The sequence below is a fragment of the Coregonus clupeaformis genome, chromosome 12 (genome assembly GCF_020615455.1).
Source record: "Coregonus clupeaformis isolate EN_2021a chromosome 12, ASM2061545v1, whole genome shotgun sequence".
Classification (NCBI taxonomy): Eukaryota; Metazoa; Chordata; class Actinopteri; order Salmoniformes; family Salmonidae; genus Coregonus; species Coregonus clupeaformis.
Window position 1 is genome coordinate 61,482,148 of NC_059203.1, and position 24,639 is coordinate 61,506,786.

A 24,639-nucleotide genomic window follows, 5' to 3' on the forward strand; every position below is an offset into this window, starting at 1 on the left:
GGTGGAGGGAGAAAGAGAGAGAGTGGACAGATAGATAGAACAAGAAAGAGAGAGTGAGGATGGGATGCATATGTACAGCTCCATCTGGGTTTATGAGAGAGAGAGGGTGAGAGAGAGAAAGATTGAGAACGAGAGAGAGAGAGAGAGAGAGAGAGAGAGACAGAGAGCGGATGGGAACGTGGGAGCTGGGCCCTGTAATCAGTCTTCGTAGCGAGCCGATATCACATTAGTCGCCGCGTGCTACGAGATGCTAACTACACTACTCCCACTCTCTGATCTCTCCTGGGGTGTGAGGGGAGACTTTCATAATCTTCCTTCCTTCCTTATTTCCTTCCTTCGTTTCTTTCTTTTTTCCTTCATTCCTTTCTTCCACTCCTTCCTCCCACATTTCTCTGCTGCTGTCGTTGTTCAAGAACCTCTCTCACCCTCTCTTGTTCGATCGCTTCGCTTCACTTCACTTCGCTAACTTTACTTTACCTACTCACCCCTCCTCCCTCGACTCCCTCCCTCCATCTGTCAATGTTACGAAACAATGTACACTACACTAGCTAGTTAGCTGGCTCTCAGAACTCACATCTCTGCTCTGTGTGTTTCTCTGACAGAGACGGGGACCATTGTCTAATGTCTTTGGACAGCTGAAGCGGATGGACACACGTGTTCTTCATCTTTCACAAGTTTTAATTAACAGGAAGGCGAGAGAAGAGGAGATACTAGTTAATGAGCAAAACCTGCATTGACAGTCACAGTCTATGTTTGGTAGCACTGCTCCTTTCGACAGAGCCCAGATAACCATCAGAGAAAACCAGAATAATTACCAGAAGAAGAAGTGCAGAGGAGGCGAGTGAGGAGTGAGGGAGAGTGAAAGGGGGAGGGATGGATGGATAATAGCGAAGGATGACAGCAATGTTCTAACGCTCATACTGTGCAGGCTATACTCACTGTTCCAGAATTCACATATTTCTTTTTCTTCATTTTCTTTTTGATATTCACTACCTAAGAGGAGAAGAAACGAAATGATAGAATTAGAGAGAAAGAATAAGCAATTATGGTCTGTTAAGGAGATATTTAGAGGATGGTGGATATGGAGGGGATTCTCCTCACAGCAGGGGGCTTTTAGGAAGGAAAAAAACAAGTCATTATGGAAGAAAGGAGACAGCGATGAGAAGTGTAGTACCAGATATCTCCTGTAGGGGAAAGGCTGTTTCTCTGAAAGAGAAAGAGAGGGTGTGATACAGGTTTCATGTTCCATTAGTTGACTATTCCATTAGTTGATTCTCTCTCTCTCTCTCTCTCTCTCTCTCTCTCTCTCTCTCTCTCTCTCTCTCTCTCTCTCTCTCTCTCTCTCTCTCTCTCTCTCTCTCTCTCTCTCTCTCTCTCTCTCTCTCTCTCTCTCTCTCTTCCCCAATCTCCCTCTCTCTCTCCCCCCTCTCCCTCCCCCATCTATCTATCTCTCTCTCACACCTAATGGATAGAAGCATTACCTGGGTTCAAATACTATTTGAAATAATTTAAAATACTTTAGCTGGGTTTCATTGAACTTGCCTGGTACAATGAAACCAATAGAATAATTGCAAAAGTGAAAACCCCACTAATCTGGCACTCCAGGTAGACTAGAGGAAACCTTTAAAGTATTTAAAATGATTTCAAAAGTATTTGAACCTAGGTCTGACGGATGGAAGGCAGGACTGGAAGATGGGGCTGGGGGCTGAATGGGATCTGGAGAGAGGGCCAGATCCACACTATTGACAGGCTGGATGTGGGAGGAAGACTGTCTATGCATGAACAAACAGAGGACAGGCACACATATTGCGTGTCTAATGGAGGTGTAATTGAGATGGTTCGGTGAACCATAATTGAGGGATGTGTAACCGTGACTGAGAACTGAGGACTCGCATTAGCTCCCCATTACAAGATGCAAGATGTTTTGCCCAGTAGTTGGTCTACTGTAATCTGAGTCTGGGAAACTAGCCCTAAATCACAGCAAACCACTGATCCAAGACAATATTAGTCCTTTTACAATTAGGGAGAGAGAATGAGGAGCAGGAGATTCACTGGAGTTTTCAGTGCCAAAGTAAGAATCAAAGTCTAAAGAAAAAACCCTCCTTCTCATGTGCTTCCAAAGACAAAAGCTGCCTGGTCTCATTAAGGTCCCCTGCAGCGCCGAGGTGACAGGCCCTAATCTAATCTAGGTGAGACAATCTGTTTAACATGCAGACAGCACAGAGACCTGCTGATGCTGAAACTAAAGGACCTTTCTGTCACTGTTTCTGTCACTCTGCCAGGTAATACTAATGGTGAACACCAAGGTGACGTCTAAAAGATGGGCCGAAGAGTGTGTGTGTCTGTGTGTGCCCTCCATCAGCTATTCTCTTTCTCTTTAACATATGTTTACACTGCCAAAGCAAGTGAAATAGATAATAAACAAAAGTGAAATAAACAATCAGAAATGAACAGTAAACCTTACACTCACAAAAGTTTAAAAATAATAGAGATATTTCAAATGTTATATTGTGGTTATGAACAGTGTTCTAACAATGTGCAAATAGTTGAAGTACAGAAGGGAAAATAAACAAACATAAATATGGGTTGTATTTACAATGGTGTTTGTGCTTCACTGGTTGCCCTTTTCTTGTGGCAACAGGTCACAAATCTTGCTGGTGTGATGGCATACTGTGGTATTTCACCTAATAGATATGGGAGTTTATCAAGATTGGATTTGTTTTAGATTTCCTTGTGGGTCTGTGTAATCTGAGGGAAATATGTGTCTTGGTTTTTACCTCATTTTGTGAGCCAGGCCTCTCTCAATAGCAAGGCTATGCTCACTGAGTCTGTACATAATCAAAGCATTCCTTCATTTTGGGTCAGTCACAGTGGCCAGGTATTCTGCCACTGTGTACTCTCTGTTTAGGGACAAATAGCATTCCAATTTGCTCTGGTTTTAGGTTAATTCTTTCCAATGTGTCAAGTTATTATCTTTTTCTTTTCTCATGATTTGGTTGGGTCTAAATGTGCTGCAGGACTAGCTTGCTGAGGGGACTCTTCTCCAGGTTCATCTCTCTGTAGGGGATGGCTTTGTTATGAGGCGGCAGGTAGCTTAGTGGCCAAGAGCGCTGTGCCAGCAACCGAGAGGTCGCCGGTTCCAATCCCCGAGCCGACCAGGTGAAAAATCTGCCGATGTGCCCTTGAGCAAGGCACTTAACCCTAATTGCTCTGGATAAGAGCGTCTGCTAAATGACTTAAAAATGTAAATGTTATGCAAGTTTTGGGAATTGCTTCCTTTTAGGTGGTTGTAGAATTTAATGGCTCTTTTCTGGATTTTGCTAATTAGCGGGTATCGTCCTAATTCTGCTCTGCGTGCATTATTTGGTGTTTTACGTTGTGCCCGTTACGTTGTATGTTCTTTTTGATGGCGTTGAAGGCCCTTCTTGCCTTGTCTCTCAGATCGTTCACAGATTTGTGGAAGTTACCTGTGGTGCTGATGTTTAGGCCGGGGTAGGTATAGTTATTTGTGTGCTCTAGGGCAACGTGTCTAGATGGAATTTGTATTTGTGGTCCTGGCAACTGGACCTTTTTTGGAACACCATTATTGTTGTCTTACTGAGATTCACTGTAAGGGCCCAAGTCTGACAGAATCTGTGCAGAAGATCTAGGTGCTACTGTAGGCCCTCCTTGGTTGGGAGAAGTACCAGATCATCAGCAAACAGTAGACATTTGACTTCAGATTCTAGTAGGGTGAGGCCGGGTGCTGCAGACTGTGCTAGTGCCCTCGCCAATTCGTTGATATATATGTTGAAGAGGGTGGGGCTGAAATTGCATCCCTGTCTCACCCCACGGACTTGTGGAAAGAAATATGTGTATTTTTTGCCAATTTTAACCGCAGACTTGTTTTTTGTGTACATGGATTTTATAATGTTGTATTTTTTCTCCCAACCCCACTTTCCATCAATTTGTATAGCGGATCCTCATGCCAAATTTAGTCATAAGCTTTTTTGAAATCAACAAAGCATGAGAAGACTTTGCCTTTGTTTTGGTTTGTTTGTTTGTCAATTAGGGTGTACAGGGTGAATATGTGGTCTCTCTCTCTCTCTCTTGCACTTTTTTTGTGTGTGTCTCTCTCTTTCTGTATCTTTCACGTTCTCTGTCTGATTCTCTGTCTCTCTCTGTCTCTGAATCTCTGACTCTCTCCGTCTTATTCTCAACCTGCAACCTTGGGGACAGAACGTGTGTATGTGCACGCGCACATACACACACACACAGACACACGCATACACACACAGACACACACATGTGTGTGTCGGAGGGACCAGAGGGATCAGAGAGGAGCATTCATTAGTTGTTCTGCAAAATAAACAAGAATAGTGCAGGGGGAAAGAGGGTGAGAACTGGGTGGAGGAGTGAGGGGGGGTGTGACGCAGTAAGGGTATTGAAATATTGGTAACACTGTCTTTGAACCACCTGCATGTCATGCATAGAGTACCCTCAAATACACTTGTTAGGCATTAGAGGACTTTCCAGAGGCATTCCTAACACAACACTCATAGGATAAGATAAGACTTTCTATACACATTAATAATAGCTCCAAGGACTCTAATGCTTGAGGGCAACAGTAACATTGGTGTCCCAGTCAATTATTCATTGATTTAGACCAGAGGCATAAAGAAAAGGCAGCATGGATGAAAACAACAGACACTTCATCTGTGATCCTGGAGGACTGAAGTTTAGGAGTTTTAGGGTGCATCCCAAATGACACCCTATTCCCTATTTAGTGCCCTGGTTAAAAGTAGTGCACTATAGGGAATAGGTTGTCATTAGTCATCACTTGACCTTGCCCAGATCCCCCTTGCAAAAGAGGACCTCAATGGTATTATTCTGGTTAAATAAAGGTTAAATAAAATACATTTGGGACGCAGCCCTAAACTTTATGACACCCCCCAACAGAATCTGATGAAATAAATGTAATAAAGAAAGAAAGGCTCACCTCATAGACATTGAACTGGCTCTGGCCTCGAGCTAGCTCCCGGTAACTAGTGGTGAACTCCCCTATGAAGTCATGGCTGACCAAGAGATGAGAGAGGAGAGAAGACAGGAGAGGAGAGAGCAGAAGAGAGGAGAAGAGAGGGAACAAGAGAGAGGAGAGAACACAGGAGAGATAAGGTGGAGGGAGGACGGGGGGAAACGTAATTGATCACAGGAAGACATCCGTAATTTCAATAACATAATCAACACGACTTTGTTCCACCGTTTACTTAGGATTGAGCCAGTGAAAATTGTAGGATAAACATGGTTATATTACATTCAGGTTCCTCTGGACCAATAATAAACTCTTAGGGAAACGTACACTGAGTGTACAAAACATTAGGAACACCTGCTCTTTCCATGACAGACTGACCAGGTGAATCCAGGTGAAAGCTATGTTCCCTCATTGATGTAATAATAAATAATAATATGCCATTTAGCAGACGCTTTTATCCAAAGCGACTTACAGTCATGCATGCATAAATTTTTTGTGTATGGGTGGTCCCGGGGATCGAACCCACTACCTTGGCGTTACAAGCGCCGTGCTCTACCAGCTGAGCTACAGAGGACCACAGATGTCACCTGTTAAACCCACTTCAGTGTAGCTAAAGGGGAGGAGAGGTTAAAGAAGGATTTTTAAGCCTTGAGACATGGATTGTGTATGTGTGCCATTCAGAAGGTGACAAAAAAATGTGCCTTTGAATGGGGAATGGTAGTAGGTGCCAGGCGCATCGGTTTATGTCAAGAACCGCAATATTTTCTGTGTTTATCAAGAATGTTCCACCACCCAAAGGATATCCAGCCAACTTGACACAACTGTGGGAAGCATTGGAGTCAACATGGGCCAGCATCCCTGTGGAACACTTCCGACACCGTGTAGAGTCCATGCCCCAATGAATTGAAGCTTTTCTGAGGGCAAAAGTGGGGGGTGCAACTCAATATTAGGAAGGTGTTCAGTGTATACTCAGTGTAATACTATGACTACTAACGACAAAATCAACATTGTGAATCCATGAAAACACACATTGATTACAAACAGTTGGCTTAAACTCCCTCTACTCTATCTGACCATCACCTGCACTCACCTGCCATCTCGGTCCCAGTCATACACCTCTATCTTGATCGTTCTGGAATGACAGAAAACACAAACCAACAGAAATATGTTACTGAAGCATCCTTTGCTTAAGGGTGTCATAGACCAGAGAATCAAACATGTGGCTTCAGTTTACAGACTGATAAATCAATATCTGCATTGAGAAAACACACACATTACAGATGTTAGGCAAACTACAGCACCTATCTATGGCTCATTGGTGTAATACACAAGAGAAATGGTAGAAATATAACAATGAATCACCATCTGTCCGTTGTTATTAGTAACACATTGTAGGCTATTAACACATTGTAGGCTATTAACACATTGTAGGCTATTAACACATTGTAGGCTATTAACACATTGTAGGCTATTAACACATTGTAGGCTATCGAACTTTAGCTGTTGATAATTATTTATGAAGAAATTAGTGTAGTGGAATGTCTTGCTTGAGTGGTCAGATATGCTTTGAGAGATGGGTGTCCTAAGAACCTTTTAGAATACACAAATGCACGAACCCACAACCCTGGCGTTGCAAGCTCCATGCTCTACCAATTGAGCCACACACACACACACACACACACACACACACACACACACACACACACACACACACACCAGGTTGCCTGAGAACCTTCCCTTTTGCCCTCCTATGAGAAAAGTGCCCTTTCAGATTGGTGGATAAAAAAAAAAAGTATTCAACTTTTATTTCACTTGTAGTCTATTTTCTCTCTTATTCTTTAAATGAATTGCCCATCAAACTAGCTTATTTCTCATTTTTGAATCTTGTAAAATGTCCCCTCCCCTTCTCTGCCCTCACGCGAGCGCGCACTCGACCTGCTGGCATAAGCTACCAGCGCTGAACGGTAGTGTAGTAGTGGATCCCTTTTGAGTTGCATGTGTCATCTCACAGTCAGGAACATGAAAGGCTTCAACTGGACTGTTAGTAGGCCTAAAAGCAAGATGTCAGCAGCAGAACAAACTCCAATCCTGCAGCGCCCGCAAGGTCCCCCTGCTCAAGAAAGCACATATACATGCCCGTCTGAAGTTTGCCAATGAACATCTGAACGATTCAGAGGAGAACTGGGTGAAAGTGTTGTTGTCAGATGAGACCAAAATGGAGCTCTTTGGCATTAACTCAACTCGCCGTGTTTGGAGGAGGAGGAATGCTGCCTATGACCCCAAGAACACCATCCCCACCGTCAAACATGGAGGTGGAAACATTATGCTTTGGGGGTGTTTTTCTGCTAAGGGGACAGGACAACTTCACCGCATCAAAGGGCATTGAAAATGGGTCGTGGATGGGTATTCCAGCATGACAATGACCCAAAACACACGGCCAAGGCAACAAAGGAGTGGCTCAAGAAGAAGCACATTAAGGTCCTAGAGTGGCCTAGCCAGTCTCCAGACCTTAATCCCATAGAATATCTGTGGAGGGAGCTGAAGCTTCGAGTTGCCAAACGTCAGCCTCGAAACCTTAATGACTTGGACAAGATCTGCAAAGAGGAGTGGGACAAAATCCCTCCTGAGATGTGTGCAAACCTGGTGGCCAACTACAAGAAACGTCTGACCTCTGTGATTGCCAACAAGGGTTTTGCCACCAAGTACAAAGTCATGTTTTGCAGAGGGGTCAAATACTTATTTCCCTCATTAAAATGCAAATCAATTTATAATTTTTTTTGACATGCGTTTTTTTCTGGATTTTGTTGTTGTTATCCTGTCTCTCACTGTTCAAATAAACCTACCATTAAAATTATAGACGGATCATTTCTTTGTCAGTGGGCAAACGTACAAAATCAGCAGGGGATCAAATACTTTTTTCCCTCACTGTACATGTAATCCAACACTATCCACAAGCATGTGTAATGGTTTTGAATAAATGTAAATAGATTTTCACTGTATTTTAATACATTTTCATCTCTGGCTGTTAGAAACTCTGAGATAAAGTTTCACACTGGCATGGTTGCAAGAAACGTTGTATATGTAGAATCAACGTCTATAGCTAGTTGCTGACATTCTCAAAAGAGGAAGGATCAACTTGTATCTATGAGAAGTAAAAACTCTGAGCTAAACCACAGCGAATGCAAATTTGCTCAGGTTAAAAATACCTGGCTCCACATTTTCCCAAAAGCAGATGACAAATCGATGACGGGGGTGACAAACGTGATGCCGTTGAGAGTTTTTTTGCAGAATGGTAAAACGTTCCAAGCATCGCTTCATCCTTCTCTCGGTTTAATCTTTCTCTCTCCTTTTCCTCGTCTCGCCCCTCTCCCCCTTCTCCCCCAGCTCCCACCATGACACTAACACAGATGAGACTCCAAATAAGAGACATCAGAGCCAAAAAGTGGCACACCTAAAATACTTTCTCTTCCTCCATCTTTCTCTCTCTCCCCCTCCCTCCCTTCCTCTCCCTCCATCTTTCTCTACCCTATCTCCCCATCTCCACGTGAACCGACTATAAAATGAAGTTAGACATCAGAGATGTTTTCTGCCGTAAAAGAAAAACGGCACAGCTAACATATTACCTCCCTCCCTCCCTGCATCTCTCTCTCTCTCCCTCCCTCCTCTATTCTACCTGTGGTTGCAGTATCTTCAAGGTTGTGAGCCTTTTCCCCGGACGATCTATCAACTAAGAAGTGTGTGTGTGTTTATACAACGGGTGGGTCTAATCCTGAATGCTGATTGGTTAAAACGGCATTCCAGCCGTTTCCACAAGTGACCACCGGCTAAATCTATGACGTTAAAATGCCTATTTTCTCTGTTCCATCTGACTGCGCAATCCACTGTCTCATCAGCCCAGCCAGGCACTTTATGAACTTGATCTCCACTATAAAAAGCATCTAGACATTATCTCACATTTCTTTTAGACTAACATTTAGTTTTCAACAGAGGAGATTTGTATAAACCTCGCTGTCTGTCTCTCCGACATTTGCAACATTGGTTCAATATTCAAATTCGATCTCCAGCTGTCCCATAGTAATGAACATGTCAGGAGTCAGGATGAGACAGACAGGCAGGCAGTGTTTCTCAGCCAGTCGAAGGCAGCGTTTCTCAGCCAGTCGAAATCATGAATCAGCTGGCATATTTTTTATGGATATTGTGATGTCACGAGAGGCTGTGTCCTGGAGGGACGTTACATCCCCCTGAGGTGGCTGCAAACCCAGACAGCTATGGCTCCATCTGCTGGTATGGTCGGGAACTCCACCCCTCTATGGCCAATCTTCCCACGCAGCTGAAACAAATGAGGAGCTGATGAGCTGAAGGTTTGGGAAGGGAAGAGAGACAGTCTCCAAGCTGGGCTCTCTGGAGGACAAGAGTGCTGCACGTCCACTTCCATGAGGAATATAAGGATTTGGAGATACTTACCTTTGGGAAATACTCACCTTTGGATATATGCACCTGTGGAAATACGTGAGAGACATTTGGAAGGACTTTTTGCTGGGTTGGCCACTAGCTGCAACGTGGACTACAGTAAGGCTGGGGAAAAGATTATCTGAGCGAGTGAGAATTATGACTTTGGATGTGGAAGAGACATCCCTGAACTGTTAACCCTTAAAGAGCCACAAGAGAACAGAATTTTGTTATATTTTCGTTAATTTCCCAAGACCTATAATAAAATCCTTGTTTTGTTTGAACCTTGTCTCCTTGCACTACTTGAGCAATCCCGCTGAAAGCTGTGTAGCCTCTCGTGACGTCACAGATGGTGGAGAATACAGGCACGCTCAAGCGTTAATAGTGCATGTCAGAGGAGGATACCGAAGGTTTGATCACCCAGTTTTCCAAGTTGGCCGTAGGCTCCCCGCCGACTGAAATGGAGGACATATTGAAAGCCCTTTGTTGCTGGCCAGCAAGCCCAGATGCAAGCAAACGTGGCTCTCTTGGAGGAGCAAAAGAAAGCCAACCTTCTGAAGGCAGAGGAATTGCAGTTGCAGAGACAGAGGGTGGTCCAAAATACCCGCCCAATAAAGGCAAGTGACTTTATATCTAAGATGGGAGCTACCGATGACATTGAGGCATACCTGCATGCATTTGAGGCCACGGCCACTAGGGAAGCCTGGCCCAAGCAACAGTGGGTTGGTCTGTTAGCCCCCTTTCTAACCGGGGAATCGCTGAATGCTGTCCGGGACCTGGGCCCTGACCAGGTTACTGACTATGATGCCCTGAAGTCTGAGATCCTCAGCAGATATGGACTCACAAAGTTTGGTATGGCCCAGCGCTTTCACAGTTGGACCTTCCAACCAGACCAACCTCCTCGGGCGCAGATGCATGAACTTGTCCGAATCGCAAGGAAATGGCTGGATCCGCAGAGGAATACAGCAGCGGCGGTGGTGGAGGCCGTTGTGGTGGATCGTTACCTACGCGCCCTGCCTTATGAGGCAAAACGGTTCATCAGTCAACAGGCCTTGACCACGGCTGATCTGACCGTGGAAGCTGTGGAAAAGTACCAGGCCACAGCGGAGATGCTGAATGCTTCCCCGAAAAAGACCCCAGGAGGGGCGGCCCCACCACAAATGGGAAGAACCCGTCCAAAGGACCCCAAGGTCTCGAACCCAGCCACGTCAGGACTTATCCCGGCTCCAGGGGGAGCCAGAAACCAGGCGGGTCCAAGAAGAGTACACCAGGAGGGGGGAAACTCGACAGTGTTACCGGTGTGGGGAGATGGGACATATCTCCTGGCAGTGTGGGAAACCAGCCGATGAACCTATGCCCACTGCGGAGTCCTCCAGCTCAGCACCCACACACCGTTTTGCCTCGCTCTTGGGAGTCGTAGATGGCGGCCCAGATCGACCCCCACCTGCCCGGTAACTGTGAATCACCATGATGTGGAGGCCTTACTGGATTCTGGTAGCCGGGCCACCCTGGTGCGTAAGGATTGGTGGGCCCAACGTGTTTGACCCCCGGGGAAAGTCCTCCCAGTTTCCTGTGTCCATGGGGACACCAGAGAATACCCCATTACTGAACTTACAATGACCAGCACACGGGGAACCATACACACGACGGCGGGGTGGTTGATTCCCTCCCCGTCCCTGTCCTAATTGGACGAGACTGCCCAGCCTTTTACCCACTCTGGAGAGAGTCTCAGGAGAGGATAACCCGAGTACCTCGGAAACGGAGAGGCAAGACTCATCCTGGGAAGGCCGGTGCAATCCTCCGAGTTACTCACTCCCGCCCCGGGCTCTGATAGGGGATGGCAGGTGCCCAGACCGACACAGAGACGGAGCTACAGAATCTGGACAAAGAACTGTCTGGTCTGAAGGGGACCGCTGAGAGGTATCGTTTGTTAAAGCAACAGTTAGACATGAAGACAGAAGAGTTAGATATCCTCCAGGCTAAACTCCAACAGAGCTCCTTCCCTAAGCAACAGGAGGAGCTGGAGAGGCTGCGCAGGACCATCGAGGAGTGTGGAGGAGACCCTGCGCAGGAGTAAGGAGGTCCAGAAGAAGGCAGAGGAGAAGTACAAGGTGTTGGAGAACAAGATGAAGAATGTGGAGGCAGAGAGAGAGAAGGAACTGAAAGCTGCTCAACAGAAGCTAAACTCTGCTAAAACCAAGGCTGATGCGTTCAGTAAGAAACTCAAGGAGAGACAACAGGAGGCTGAGTCCCTGGTCCTAGAGTTGGAGGAGTTGAAGAGAGAGCAGTCTGGCAAGCACCACGGCAATGCGGACGCCTCTCTCGGCGTGATGCCTTCTTCGCTGCCTTTACCCGACGAGGACGTCGGTCCCGAGGAGGAGGGGGATGTGTGATGTCACGAGAGGCTGTGTCCTGGAGGGACGTTACATCCCCCTGAGGTGGCTGCAAACCCAGACAGCTATGGCTCCATCTGCTGGTATGGTCGGGAACTCCACCCCCTCTATGGCCAATCTTCCCACGCAGCTGAAACAAATGAGGAGCTGATGAGCTGAAGGTTTGGGAAGGGAAGAGAGACAGTCTCCAAGCTGGGCTCTCTGGAGGACAAGAGTGCTGCACGTCCACTTCCATGAGGAATATAAGGATTTGGAGATACTTACCTTTGGGAAATACTCACCTTTGGATATATGCACCTGTGGAAATACGTGAGAGACATTTGGAAGGACTTTTTGCTGGGTTGGCCACTAGCTGCAACGTGGACTACAGTAAGGCTGGGGAAAAGTTATCTGAGCGAGTGAGAATTATGACTTTGGATGTGGAAGAGACATCCCTGAACTGTTAACCCTTAAAGAGCCACAAGAGAACAGAATTTTGTTATATTTTCGTTAATTTCCCAAGACCTATAATAAAATCCTTGTTTTGTTTGAACCTTGTCTCCTTGCACTACTTGAGCAATCCCGCTGAAAGCTGTGTAGCCTCTCGTGACGTCACAATATATACAAAGAAATGTAAATTGAAAAAAGGTAAAACGAAACGCAGTGCAGCTAGTTTGCAGTATTTCCAGCTTCAGTTTGAAGTGAGTGTGTTAGCTGTGTTGTTGGCTAGCTCCTCTGAACAACAGTGTCCTGACGAGTGAGCACATTTTCTATGCCAGGCGAAATCGCGCCTCATTAGCTCATTGTTATGGATGAATTCCAATAAATGTTACTTGAAAACAGCTTAAACAAATGCAAATGCAGCTACTTTGCTGCACTTTTTGACGTGACTATAAGTTAGCCGTAGTTGGCTAGCTAGCAAGCAAGGGATAAGAACGTTGCCAGGCAGTATAGCAATGGAACATTTAGAACGAACGACTGGATACAGAACAAAAACACTGAACGACTGGGTCGCGTTTCTAGCAACCGAACCGATAGAACGAACGACCAGCCGGCTTGGGTAGCAACCCTAGATTTGTGTTGGGACTATATCTTGTGGAAGGATGAAATAGTATGAATACATTTTTCAAAATAACGTTTTTAATGAAAATATGTCAATCTATATTTAAATATGTTGGTGACCCTCGAAGCTGGTGCTTGGAGGATATATTGACATGGTTTGCCGGCCGAAGTCTCGGGCCTGACAACACCCGTACCAATATATCCTCCAAACACAGGCTTCTTGGGCATTATCAATTAAGTGTGTGTGCGTGTGTGTGTTTGTGTGCATGCGTGTGTGTTATGTCGGAGAGGAACATGACAGACATCATGCCCTGCAGGCCCTATTGGTCATCCTCTCTTTGACTGTCCGCCAAGCAGTAACAGTCACAGGTCTGTACACGCTTATAAAAAAGGGTTCTTCGGCTGTCCCCATAGGAGAACCCTTTTGGTTCCAGGTAGAACCCTTTTGGGATCTAGATAGCACCTTTTTTTCTATGAGTGTACTCCAGACCAAACATAGACAGTAACAGTAACGCAAGGCAGGACGTCTTCATCTGTTGCTGTCTAGTCAGTCATATCTTCCCAGTGAAATCATGCTTTAAAAACCCTCATGTTTTCTCTCTAATAAACCAATTTTCCAAGTAGAGTTCCTAACATAATTTAAGAGGGTGATTCAAACGGGCATATGTCTCCTTCACTAACACCCACCACTAGAGATCAAGAACGAGTACATGAGCTACTAAGCTTGTGAAAAACAACAACACTACTTCAGTCCTAATTTCATGGCTCTGTTTGTGATCTCCAGCCTGGGAAGAAATAGTTGCTTTGACTCAGACATACTCAGATAGATTACCATGCTAATGAGGAAGACGGTCCTGGGATGGAATGTCCTCTGAAGTATATAGACAGCGTAGGCAGGACTGGCAAAATTCACCACATCCCCATTTCCTCTCCTTTCCTCTCATCCCTCTCTTCTCAGCACACTCAAGGAGAGGACAGGATGCATCTACACACTACATGAATAAATTAGGTTCTGTTGTGTCTGATTTGCTGTCTACAAATCACAGCCTGTTGGTACTTGTCATTTATGATGTTGATTGATGCTAAACAAAATGGACATAGCCGGGAGATATAAACCACACAACATACACATTATACATAACACCTAAGCACGCACGCACGCACGCACGCACGCACGCACGCACGCACGCACGCACGCACGCACGCACGCACGCACGCACGCACGCACGCACGCACGCACACACACACACACACACACACACACACACACACACACACACACACACACACACACACACACACACACACACACACATACATACATACAGTGTGGAACCTGTTGGCTGTTCTCTGCTCTGGGCTCTGTGATATCTCATAACACATGTAATGTTTCTAGGTCTGCCCCTGTTGGATCCTATTTCACTCACACTGAGGCAGAGTGTGTGTGTGTGCGTGCATGTGTTTGTGTGTGTATATGCACGTGTGTGTGCATACACGTGCGTCCGTGCTAAAGTGTGTGCGTGCATACATGCCTGTGTTTGTGCGTGTGTATTTTTGTTTTGTGTCTTCGTGTGTGTGTGTTAGAAAGAGGTAGAAAGGCTCTCCTGTAACACATCTCAATCCCCCATGTCTGATTGGTTCTGACAGGGTGATGACCTCATTACGGCTGATGTTTGATTTGTCAGCTGACACTCAGTGACCCGACCTGTTTACCCACACTCCTTTGGGGCACCCCCAATACATTTCTATCTAGACATAGAGAAAAAGCCTGGGGATTCTATTTGGATTTATTTCTGCAGAATTCGGGTGCAGTAATTTGTCACAGAAGGCTAAGCAACTCAGCCTTTTCTGAGAAGAGAGAGAGAGAGAGAGAGAGAGAGAGAGAGAGAGAGAGAGAGAGAGAGAGAGAGAGAGAGAGAGAGAGAGAGAGAGAGAGAGAAAGAGAGAGAGAGAGAGAAGGCAGGAAGGCAGGGAGGGAGGCTGGAGCGAAATCCTGCTTTGACCTGTACAGAGCAAGTAGCATCCAACGTCCACCATACTGTATGCCAAAGTTCTTTTAAAAATCCTTTCTTTCTCATTCCTCTCTCACTTTCTTATTCTTCCTCTCTTTCTCTCGAGTCAATTCATGTCTAAGTCCTTTCTTTCTGTCTTTCTCCCTCTCTCTCTGTTGTTCTTATGTCTTACACAACATCTCATCTCCTTAGTTGCTACATCAATTTTTTTGACTTATAAATGAATGATATATACCCATTGATTCTTGAAGAATATAACTCATAAATGCCTCATGAGCTTAGTTCAACTGTCGAACCCCATCAGAACCCAAAATATAAGCTTGCTTTACTCCAATGTTTGTAAACAATGTAAATGTAAACAAACACTGTATAGCCTCAAAACACGGTTAAAACTAGAAATGTGATATCATGGATGAACAGTCCTTGCATCCATAGCTCTGTCTATGAATTTGAGAGTGGATTCATTTCTCCCATTCCTCAGCTTTTTACCAAAACAGAGGTGGGGTATCCGCTTTGTTATTGTTTTAATTAACGATTCTAGTTTTAAGTGGTCATAGAGTCTATCTTACGGCCTTATGGTCTTAGGTCCTATCATATCCAGCTTACCGTTTCAGGGGGCTTATAGTGGTAAGTGGACCATGACAGAGCGACATGTGGAGATTACGATGTAATTATGTTGACTGTTAACACTATAGATAGAAGCTTATCACTGAGACCAGGCCATTCAGGGCAAAAATCATTAAACACTGATTTCAGCCCAAGAGTCTGTCTTTGTTAAATAAGTACTTTAGTAATGATTCCTTTTCGTTTAAAATCGTTGACTGCCATTTTGCTTCATTTAATATATTAACCTGTAATTTTTGGCTGCACCTCAACTTTTAATCACTGTCAATCCACAAACACAACCCACTCTGGACATAAGAGTGTGGATGGCTAAGAGATGGACAGGGGGTGAGTGGGAAATGTACTGTAGATGTTAATTACCTGTTAAAGGTAACGTGACCAGGAAGTAGACCAGGAAGTAAGAAGCAGAAACGTTTGGAGTGGCGACACACCACTTCGTGTTTTATACTTTTTAAAAACACTTAGCTATACATTTTATACTTTTAGACACTTATATATTTTGTTTTAAGTGTTTTCTTTCGGGACCACGGTGTTAGTGCTGTTCTTAACACACCTTGTTCGCTGGACTCCTGGAACTACCATTAGCAGTCTATCCCCGATTAGCTCTGACTAGCTAGGTTACCTGGCTGTCACCGGCAAAGCTTGTCTCACATCACGGTTGGTTCTTGTAGCAGGGATCACTGTTTTCTGACCTGAGTATAAGCATGTCAGACTTTAGTCGTCTCCTCGGTCTACACTACAGGCTTAAATCCTGCTGTTCCTTGATGGATTTGAATTTTTACAATTCTGGGTGAGGCCCAAGTTTTGGATGGCTTGCATCCAAATAGAAGAGGGGCAAGAGTTCTCTCGGGCTACATCGAGGATGCTCTTACAAAACATTGACAAAAAAAAGGCCCAACCCCTGCTCAGGTTACTCCTCCCACTATTACATCATCGTAGTACTACAGATATCCATATTCCCAGGGGTATTGTCAGTAATAATCTTGTGACCATAAAGTTGAATTCCCGCCCGCAATTATTGCTAATAACCCATCCCCAACCGCCCGACTATATGTGATAAAGTGAAAATCTGAGGCCCGCACCCGACCCTAACCCTCTAATATAGATAATGCGCTGTAGGCTACAGTCAGAGACAGCTGAACCATTTTTTTGCCTGCTTTAGATAGCCTATGTTTCTGCTTATAATTTCTGACATTTTGGTAGGCTATGTTTTAGTCAACCTGTTATAATTAGATACATGCAGCTTCTCTTCTGTCATTATATGTTGCCCTAGAAGACTAAGTAAACCCTTGCTCACCAGAATAATGTCATAAATCGATAGAATGAATGCTTCAATCTATCTGACATCGATAAACTTTTCTCTGTCATCTCTGCTTCTTTCGCTGAGGGGCCGGGGAGAAAATGCAATCTAAAAAAAAACTGGAAAGATTCTCTGTGAAAAAATTCAGTTAAAATCAGTTTGACCAGTAGTAAGGAAATAGAAAGTTGTGAAAACGAACCAACATGTTTCAAATAAAATAAAATAAAATGTTATTTGTCACATACGCCGAATACAACCTTACCGTGAAATGCTTACTTACAAGCCCTCTGATTTCAGTTATGACTGGATGCATAGGCTATTTTATGTGGTTGAAATACTATAGTATGAAAAAAAATTTATGCACTCCCTAACTGTAAGTCGCTCTGGATAAGAGCGTCTGCTAAATGACTAAAATGTAAAATGTATAAACTTTTATGATGCTGATAAAGATAGCACCTCTATAGACGGTATCTAACTGCGCATACTCATTCTCTCAAGATGCTGAAATAAATAAATCATATTTCTCAAAATGTTGCCGACATTTGGTGTATAATTTTACTGCAAGAAATGCTTCATTCTGCAGGAGGTAATATTAAGGGTGTGAGAGGTTATAGACCTACAGTCAGTGTCCTGGTTTCAGTTTCCATTTAACCCATTTGAACAGTAGGCTACAGTTCCCTTGACGTGCCATAGGCCTATTTGAAGTACTGTCTTGTGACTGTCGAATTTGTATAGAGCCTAACACTGCTATCATCCTCTTTTAACACTCACCAAATCTCTCCCAAACATTACTTTTCTGGCCCTCCTCTTTATTTTCAACTCTCCATTTCGCAGCTTTTCTCTTATTGAATTAAACTCCGACATTGTCCCTTTTTGCCTCCATGGATCGACGTTACATTTTTCTGCCCGTCCCCAAAAGCATTTGGCGACCCTCTAAAAAGAAATCACACCGGTTGGATGCCACAGTCCAATCAAAATTAGATAACGCACATAGAAATAAAGATATTTATAAAGAGATAGAATATCATCCCAAATTATTTTAACCCGTTCCCATGTTCAATGCCAGTGCAAAATCAAATATTTGAAAACATCGTACAGAAAGGCCAAGGATTGTAATAGCAGGAGTGGGAACGGGAGAACCCAATGCCCATTTTATTCTGAGCTGGAAGCAGTATTGGGTGACCATCCCACCACCCACCCACCGTTCATTCTGGACAGTGCTGTGGAGGATAGAGATATTGAGCTGCTGAGTGCTTTATACACTTTTGTGTAATGTGAAGAATAGTCTAATTCAGTTGCTATATCAGATTTGAAAATAATAGGCTTCAGTAATATTATAGCCTACAGTGGCATGTCTATGGAAATGTTATAGAAGTCTACTCTGGCTAGATCTTAAGGTACAGGTGGAAATTAGGCCTACACATTATACCTTGCCGTACACTTGTGCTGTGACTCCATCATAGTCCGTCCCCTGATCCCTAATACATTTGTAGTTCAGTTTAAATTCTGTAATGCTAGTATTTCAGTCTATCAACTCTCGATTAATAAAATAGACTCTGTTACTAAATTATCACTGTCATTCTTTCAGCATGTCACATTTTTGTTGCTTTGGTAAAACAGTTTAGGCCTATAAGCCTACTAAATAACAATCTGACCCCTGAAATGTGATGCAATCCTTTTAGATTTTATTACATTATATTCTGTGAATCTTTGAGCATTTTCCAGCCAAATCACTAGCAATAAAGTGCAGAAGAGACGTAAATGTGCAAAGCTTTCTGTAAGCAGGAGTGACAACACCTCCACGATTACAAATCATTCGGAATAGAACAAAGAACATGAGATGTATGTCCAGTATATATGAAGGCCTTGATTGCCTGGCAGTGAAGAAGAGTGAGGGTGAGGGGGTGAGAAGGATCAGCGGGATGAGAGGGTGTGAGATGGGATGAGGGAAGCAAGAGGGGGTGAGAGAGGCGAGAGGTGAGTTCTATACCTGTCAAAGTCCCCGTTGCAGAGTGCTCTGACTGGAATGGTGAATGACTGCCACACTGGATTCAACGTATTCTTCACCACCTCTGTCTTATGGCAGATAGTAAACCTGCAGGAGAGAGTGAGGGGATAGAGGGAGGGAGGTAGGGAGAGAAAGAGAGAGAGAGAGAGAGAGAGAGAGAGAGAGAGAGAGAGAGAGAGAGAGAGAGAGAGAGAGAGAGAGAGAGAGAGAGAGAAGAGGGCAGGAGTTGGGCAGGAGTAAAGAAAGAGACAGGAAATAAGAGAAGAGCAGAGGGGAAGAGAAAGATATGTGAGGAGAGAGACAGACACAGACATAATATATCCGGTTAGAAGACAATTCATTGTGTTGAAAACAACAGCAACTTCATAATTGCAACAGTGTATAATCTGTTTTGTTTACTGACATCGCTGTCCAAACACAGCTTTGTGTTTTGGCCTTCACTTTTATAATGACTCTCTCCTCCCTTACACAGGTGCGATATCAATTTGCATATTGTTTTGATACCAGAATACCTTTCCTAACCGGGACCGCACACCAACCCTGTGTGTCCACCCACCACAGTTCTGCTTGAGCAGATCTAGATTTGCACAATATTGTGTGTGTTCCCTCTTTTATCCTGAGCCGTGGGATTGATTTACTCTTGCCTCGTTGCCTTTAGTCCTTCGGCCATTAGAACAGCATGGTCCCTTTAGCTGCATCCGCCAATAACTCATTTATGTGTGTGTTTGTGTGTGTGCGCCGTGCCGTGCCGCACGCAAATTTGTCCCTCTCCTTTCTCCTACACAGACACTTTTAGCACATCTGTACTGGCCACTTTCCCCTCTTGTCACTTTAAGAAATGCCTGAATGAAGATAACAGCTAAGAAGTGCAGGCTCTCTCTAAACCAGCGGCCCTTAAATGGTCTGACACCGCTTGCTGTAAGGGCCTCTGGGACAACAGAGTGCACTCTGGTAGCCTGTTAGGGGATTGGGAGGTGTTGTATAGAGCGGTCCCTCTGGGTATGGCTCATGCATGCACACATACACACATACACACACACACTGGAAGCCTGTTAAGGAATGGGGAGGTGTTGTCTGGTCCCTGGTGGGTTTGGCTCAGACCTGCTGGTGTGTTTAATTTATTTATACAAAGACCTGTTGGCCTTCTGTTTGTTCTCTCTAATTGCATTCTCCACCGCATCATTTGTCACACTGTAGCGATACAGTAAACCAGTGTGATTGATAATGGAGTCGTTCCATGTCATTCCAACAAGCAAAGACACCCACCATTGTTCTGATATAGTTTAGAAACAGATGAGATTAGCATTCCTGCAACATTATTTTGTTGAAATATAATTTGATCTCTGAGAAATTAAGCTAATTGATTGCATCCAAATTTGACATTTTAATTTATAGGATTCATAAAATATTTAATAAATATAGTACCTAGCGAAAATGTTTCTAGCAATGAGTAAGACATGAGGAATCCAAATAAATGGTCAAAAGCCACCCACAGACCTCCCACTGTCACGCCCTGACTCTAGGGACTTATTTGTTGAGTCAGGGTGTGTATTTTCTGTGTTGGGTTTGTCTATGTTAGTTTCTAGATCGTTTAGATCTATGTTGGCCAGGGTGGTTCCCAATCAGAGGCAGCTGTAGCTCGTTGTCTCTGATTGGGGACCATACTTAGGTAGCCTGTTGGCACTAGTGGGTTGTGGGATCTTGTTCCGTAAAGGTATGTTGTTTGTATGCTACCTTGGACTTCACGTTTCGTTTGTTGTTTTGTCGTGTGTTTAGTCGTTAATAAATATGAATGCATATCACGCTGCGCCCTGGTCCTTCTCGTTCATGAACGATCGTGACAGAAGATCCCACCAATCCTGGATCAAGCAGCGTGACGAGGAGAGAGGATGGACTTGGGAGGAGATGAGCGAGAGTCTGGCAAGAGGGATGGAGGCCATGATCACGGGGGAGAGACAAGCCCAAAAATGTTTTAGGGGGGGGCTCACGCCGTGGACGACGAGGCAGCAGGAGGCAACGATAGAGCGGATCAGCCGTTTAGCAGAGGAGGCCGCCAGATTAAGGGGGTCATTGGTTCAGAGGGAGCAGAAGGAAAGTGTAGAGGCACGGCGAGAGGAGCTGGTTAGGCAGCAGAAGGAGCGGGGGTTAATGAAGGAACCCAGTCCCGCTCCTCGCACCAATCGAGTGGTGCGTGTCGCCAGTCCGGTCCGGCCCGTTCCTGATTCCTGCACTAAGCCAGTGGTGGGTGTTCCCAGTATGGTTCGGCCCGTTCCTGCTCCTGCATCAAGCCAGTGGTGCGCGTCGCCAGTCCGGTCCGACCTGTTCCTGTCCCTCGCACCAAGCCAGTGGTACGCGTCGCCAGCCCGGCCCGGCCTGTTCCTGCTCCCCGCACCAGGCCAGTGGTGCGCGTCGCCAGTCCGGTACGGCCCGTTCCTGCTCCCCGCACCAAGCCAGTGGTGCGCGTCGTCAGCCCAGTCCGGCCCGTTCCTGCTCCCCGCACCAGGCCAGTGGTGCGCGTCGCCAGTCCGGTATGGCCCGTTCCTGCTCCCCGCACCAAGCCAGTGGTGCGCGTCGTCAGCCCAGTCCGGCCCGTTCCTGCTCCCCGCACCAAGCCAGGGGTGCGCGTCGTCAGCCCAGTCCAGCCCGTTCTTGCTCCCCGCACCAAGCCAGTGGTGCGTGTGTCCAGTCCGGCCCGTGCCTGTTCCACCGGTGCCTGGTCCGGCACCGGTCAGCTGCTCCACTCCGGAGTCAGAGCAATCCGCTCCACCGGGGTCCAGTCCAGCTCCGGTCAGCGGCTCTACTCCGGAGCCAGAGCAGTTCGATCCACCGTCGTCGGGTCCAGCTCCAGTCAGCGGTTCCAGTCCAGACCCAGACGTCAGCCTCTCTCCAGGTTAGGGGTCTCCCACACCAGGGTCCAGACAGGGCGTGGTACTTCGTGGGAGGAAGGAGAGAGGAAGCAGCGCGCCAAGGTCCAGACCAGACCAGGGGCGCAACGGGGAGGTGGAGAGTAAGTGGTGGTCACACCCGGAGCCGGATCCGGCCCCTACCCTGTTAGGTTTATGTGGCGCGGTTGGAGTCCGCACCTTTGGGGGGGGGTACTGTCACGCCCTGACTCTAGGGACTTATTTGTTGAGTCAGGGTGTGTATTTTCTGTGTTGGGTTTGTCTATGTTAGTTTCTAGATCGTTTAGATCTATGTTGGCCAGGGTGGTTCCCAATCAGAGGCAGCTGTAGCTCGTTGTCTCTGATTGGGGACATACTTAGGTAGCCTGTTGGCACTAGTGGGTTGTGGGATCTTGTTCCGTAAAGGTATGTTGTTTGTATGCTACCTTGGACTTCACGTTTCGTTTGTTGTTTTGTCGTGTGTTTAGTCGTTAATAAATATGAATGCATATCACGCTGCGCCTTGGTCCTTCTCGTTCATGAACGATCGTGACACCCACACCCTACGCCAATCCCAAACCAACAATGAGTATACAGTATCAGTTCTCTATGTCTGACAAGTAGTATGGCGCTGCAGCTTGGAGTATTGTTTCTTCATCCTATGTAATGTATTCTCAGTGAATTTGGTGAATGTTATTTTTTTTCCATGTTCAGAGAATTTTGTCATTGAAGTTGTTAGGTTTATGTCCCATCCTACATCCTGATATTACCAGGTTATGACCACTAGGTGGTGCTGTTCCTGCTATTAGGTGATTTTTATTAATCCCCCCTCAATGTTAAAGGGATAGTTCACCCAAATTACACTATTACATATTGGTTTCCTTACACTGTAAGCAGTGTATGGACAGGTACTACAGCAACCCATGATTTGGTTTTGTTTACCTGGCCACTGTTTTAAATGCTAACTTTTTAGCATTTGTGGCACAAATCCAATGCAAGTCAATGGTACCTATTAGCATTTTTGCTCTTCATATCCACATTTTCTATAAGTAACACCATTGAGTTACACAATACATTTGTTGATACTTTAGCATGACTTGGACATGAAGTGTGAAAATGCTAACATAGGTACCATAACCAAATCATGGGTTGCTGTCATACCATAGAATGCTTACAGGGTAAGGAAACTGATATATAATTTTGTAATTCGGGTGAACTATCCCTTTAACCCCGAGTGGCGCAGTGGTCTAAGGCGCTGCATCGCAGTGCTAGCTGTGCCACTAGAGATCCTGGTTCGAATCCAGGCTCTGTCGTAGCCGGCCGCGACCGGGAGACACATGGGGCGGCGCGCACAATTGGCCCAGCGTCGTCCAGGGATGTAGCTCAGTTGGTAGAGCATGGCGTTTACAACGCCAGGTTGTGGGTTCGATAAAATAATGTATGCACTAACTGTAAGTCGCTCTGGATAAGAGCGTCTGCTAAATGACTAAAATGTAAATGTAAACATTGAGGGGTTGATACTTTAAACTTTGTTCACGTAATAGCAGGAACAGCACCATCTAGTGTTCAGAACATGATAATATCAGGATGTAGGATGGGACATAAACATAACTTCAATTACAAATTTCTCTGAACGTGGGAAAAAAAAATCACCAAATTCACTGGGAATACATTACATAGGATGAAGAAACAATACTCTGACACTACTTAACAATGCCCTGAGTTCCTTTACATTAAGAATTGACGTTTCTACGAGGACGGAAGACAGTGTTTTTGTGTAACTGCAGGGAGAGAATGAATGTTGAGGATGAATTAAGAAACTTCCTGTTCTCACAGGAAGATGAACATCAACACAGGGCATCCCTGTAAGGTCACACTTGGTTGTGTGCAAGGATGGTTAGCTAGCTCAATCGCAGTCAACTGGGGCGTCATGGTTATGTGAGGGCTGTAGGTAATGCTTTTCTATGGAAGAAAAGCCTTGTTCTCTGTGGGACCAAGAGTTACTTTCACATGGTCAGATGTAGGCTTGCATCGGGAGTGTCTGTTGAATGATCCCATGCGAGAATTTTGTTTCTAGCCTCAACCATTATGCTGATGTCACTCAAAAGCACATTAACTGTAGATCAGGCTTCAAGTGAGGCCTACCTTTCTTTCATGTAATGGGGGGAGGGGCAAATTAATTAATTGTTCATTGGATTAAGGTTAGGGTTATGTCTAGGGTTGAGGCCCTAACCCTAACTCTAGCTTCATATCCACATCCCGGCTCAACCCTAAACCTAGCCTCAACCCTAACCCTAGCTTCATATAAAATCTTGGCTCAACCCTAACTCTAACCCTGACCCTAACCTTAACCCTCACTTTATCTCTACATCTTGGCGCAACCCTTCTGCAGATGTCACTCCAGGTCAGGTTTCAAGTGAGGTCTACCTTTCTGCCATGTAGTGGGAAGGTTAGGTTAGGGTTGAGGCCCTAAACCTAGCTTCATGTCCATTCCCCGCTCAACCCTAACCTTAACCATAACCCAAACCCTCTCTTCATCTCTACATCTTGACTCAACCCTAACCCTAGCCATAACCCTAACTTCTTGTCCACATTCCAGGTCAACCATATCTCCAAGAGCTGAGCCAAGATGTGGAGGGCTAGGGTTAGGGCTAGGGTTAGGGTTGAGCCGGAATGTGGACATGAAGCTAGGGTTAGGGTTAGGTTTAGGGTTGAGCTTAGAGTTTGCCTGCCTCCCTGCCTACCTGTGAGTTTATATGTCTGTCTGCCTGCCTGCCTGTCTCTCTCTGTCTGTCTGTGAGTGGATGTCTGTCTGTGAGTTTATATGTCTGTCGTCTCTCTCTCTCTCTCTCTCTCTCTCTCTCTCTCTCTCTCTCTCTCTCTCTCTCTCTCTCTCTCTCTCTCTCTCTCTCTCTCTCT

General features: G+C 45.4%; 1 protein-coding gene across 2 annotated transcripts in view; it reads right to left on the bottom strand.

Annotated features, from left to right (window-relative positions):
• LOC121578330 (copine-5) overlaps positions 1 to 24,639 on the bottom strand; it is a 290,164-nt gene that overhangs the window by 60,102 nt on the left and 205,423 nt on the right. For both annotated transcript variants that reach the window (XM_045223995.1, XM_041892641.2), the window contains 4 exons: positions 18,821 to 18,925; positions 6,102 to 6,143; positions 4,979 to 5,054; positions 940 to 993 (listed from right to left, as the gene is read on the bottom strand). In XM_045223995.1, the coding sequence (XP_045079930.1) occupies positions 940 to 993; positions 4,979 to 5,054; positions 6,102 to 6,143; positions 18,821 to 18,925 (277 nt within the window). The remainder of the gene's footprint in view (positions 1 to 939; positions 994 to 4,978; positions 5,055 to 6,101; positions 6,144 to 18,820; positions 18,926 to 24,639) is intronic.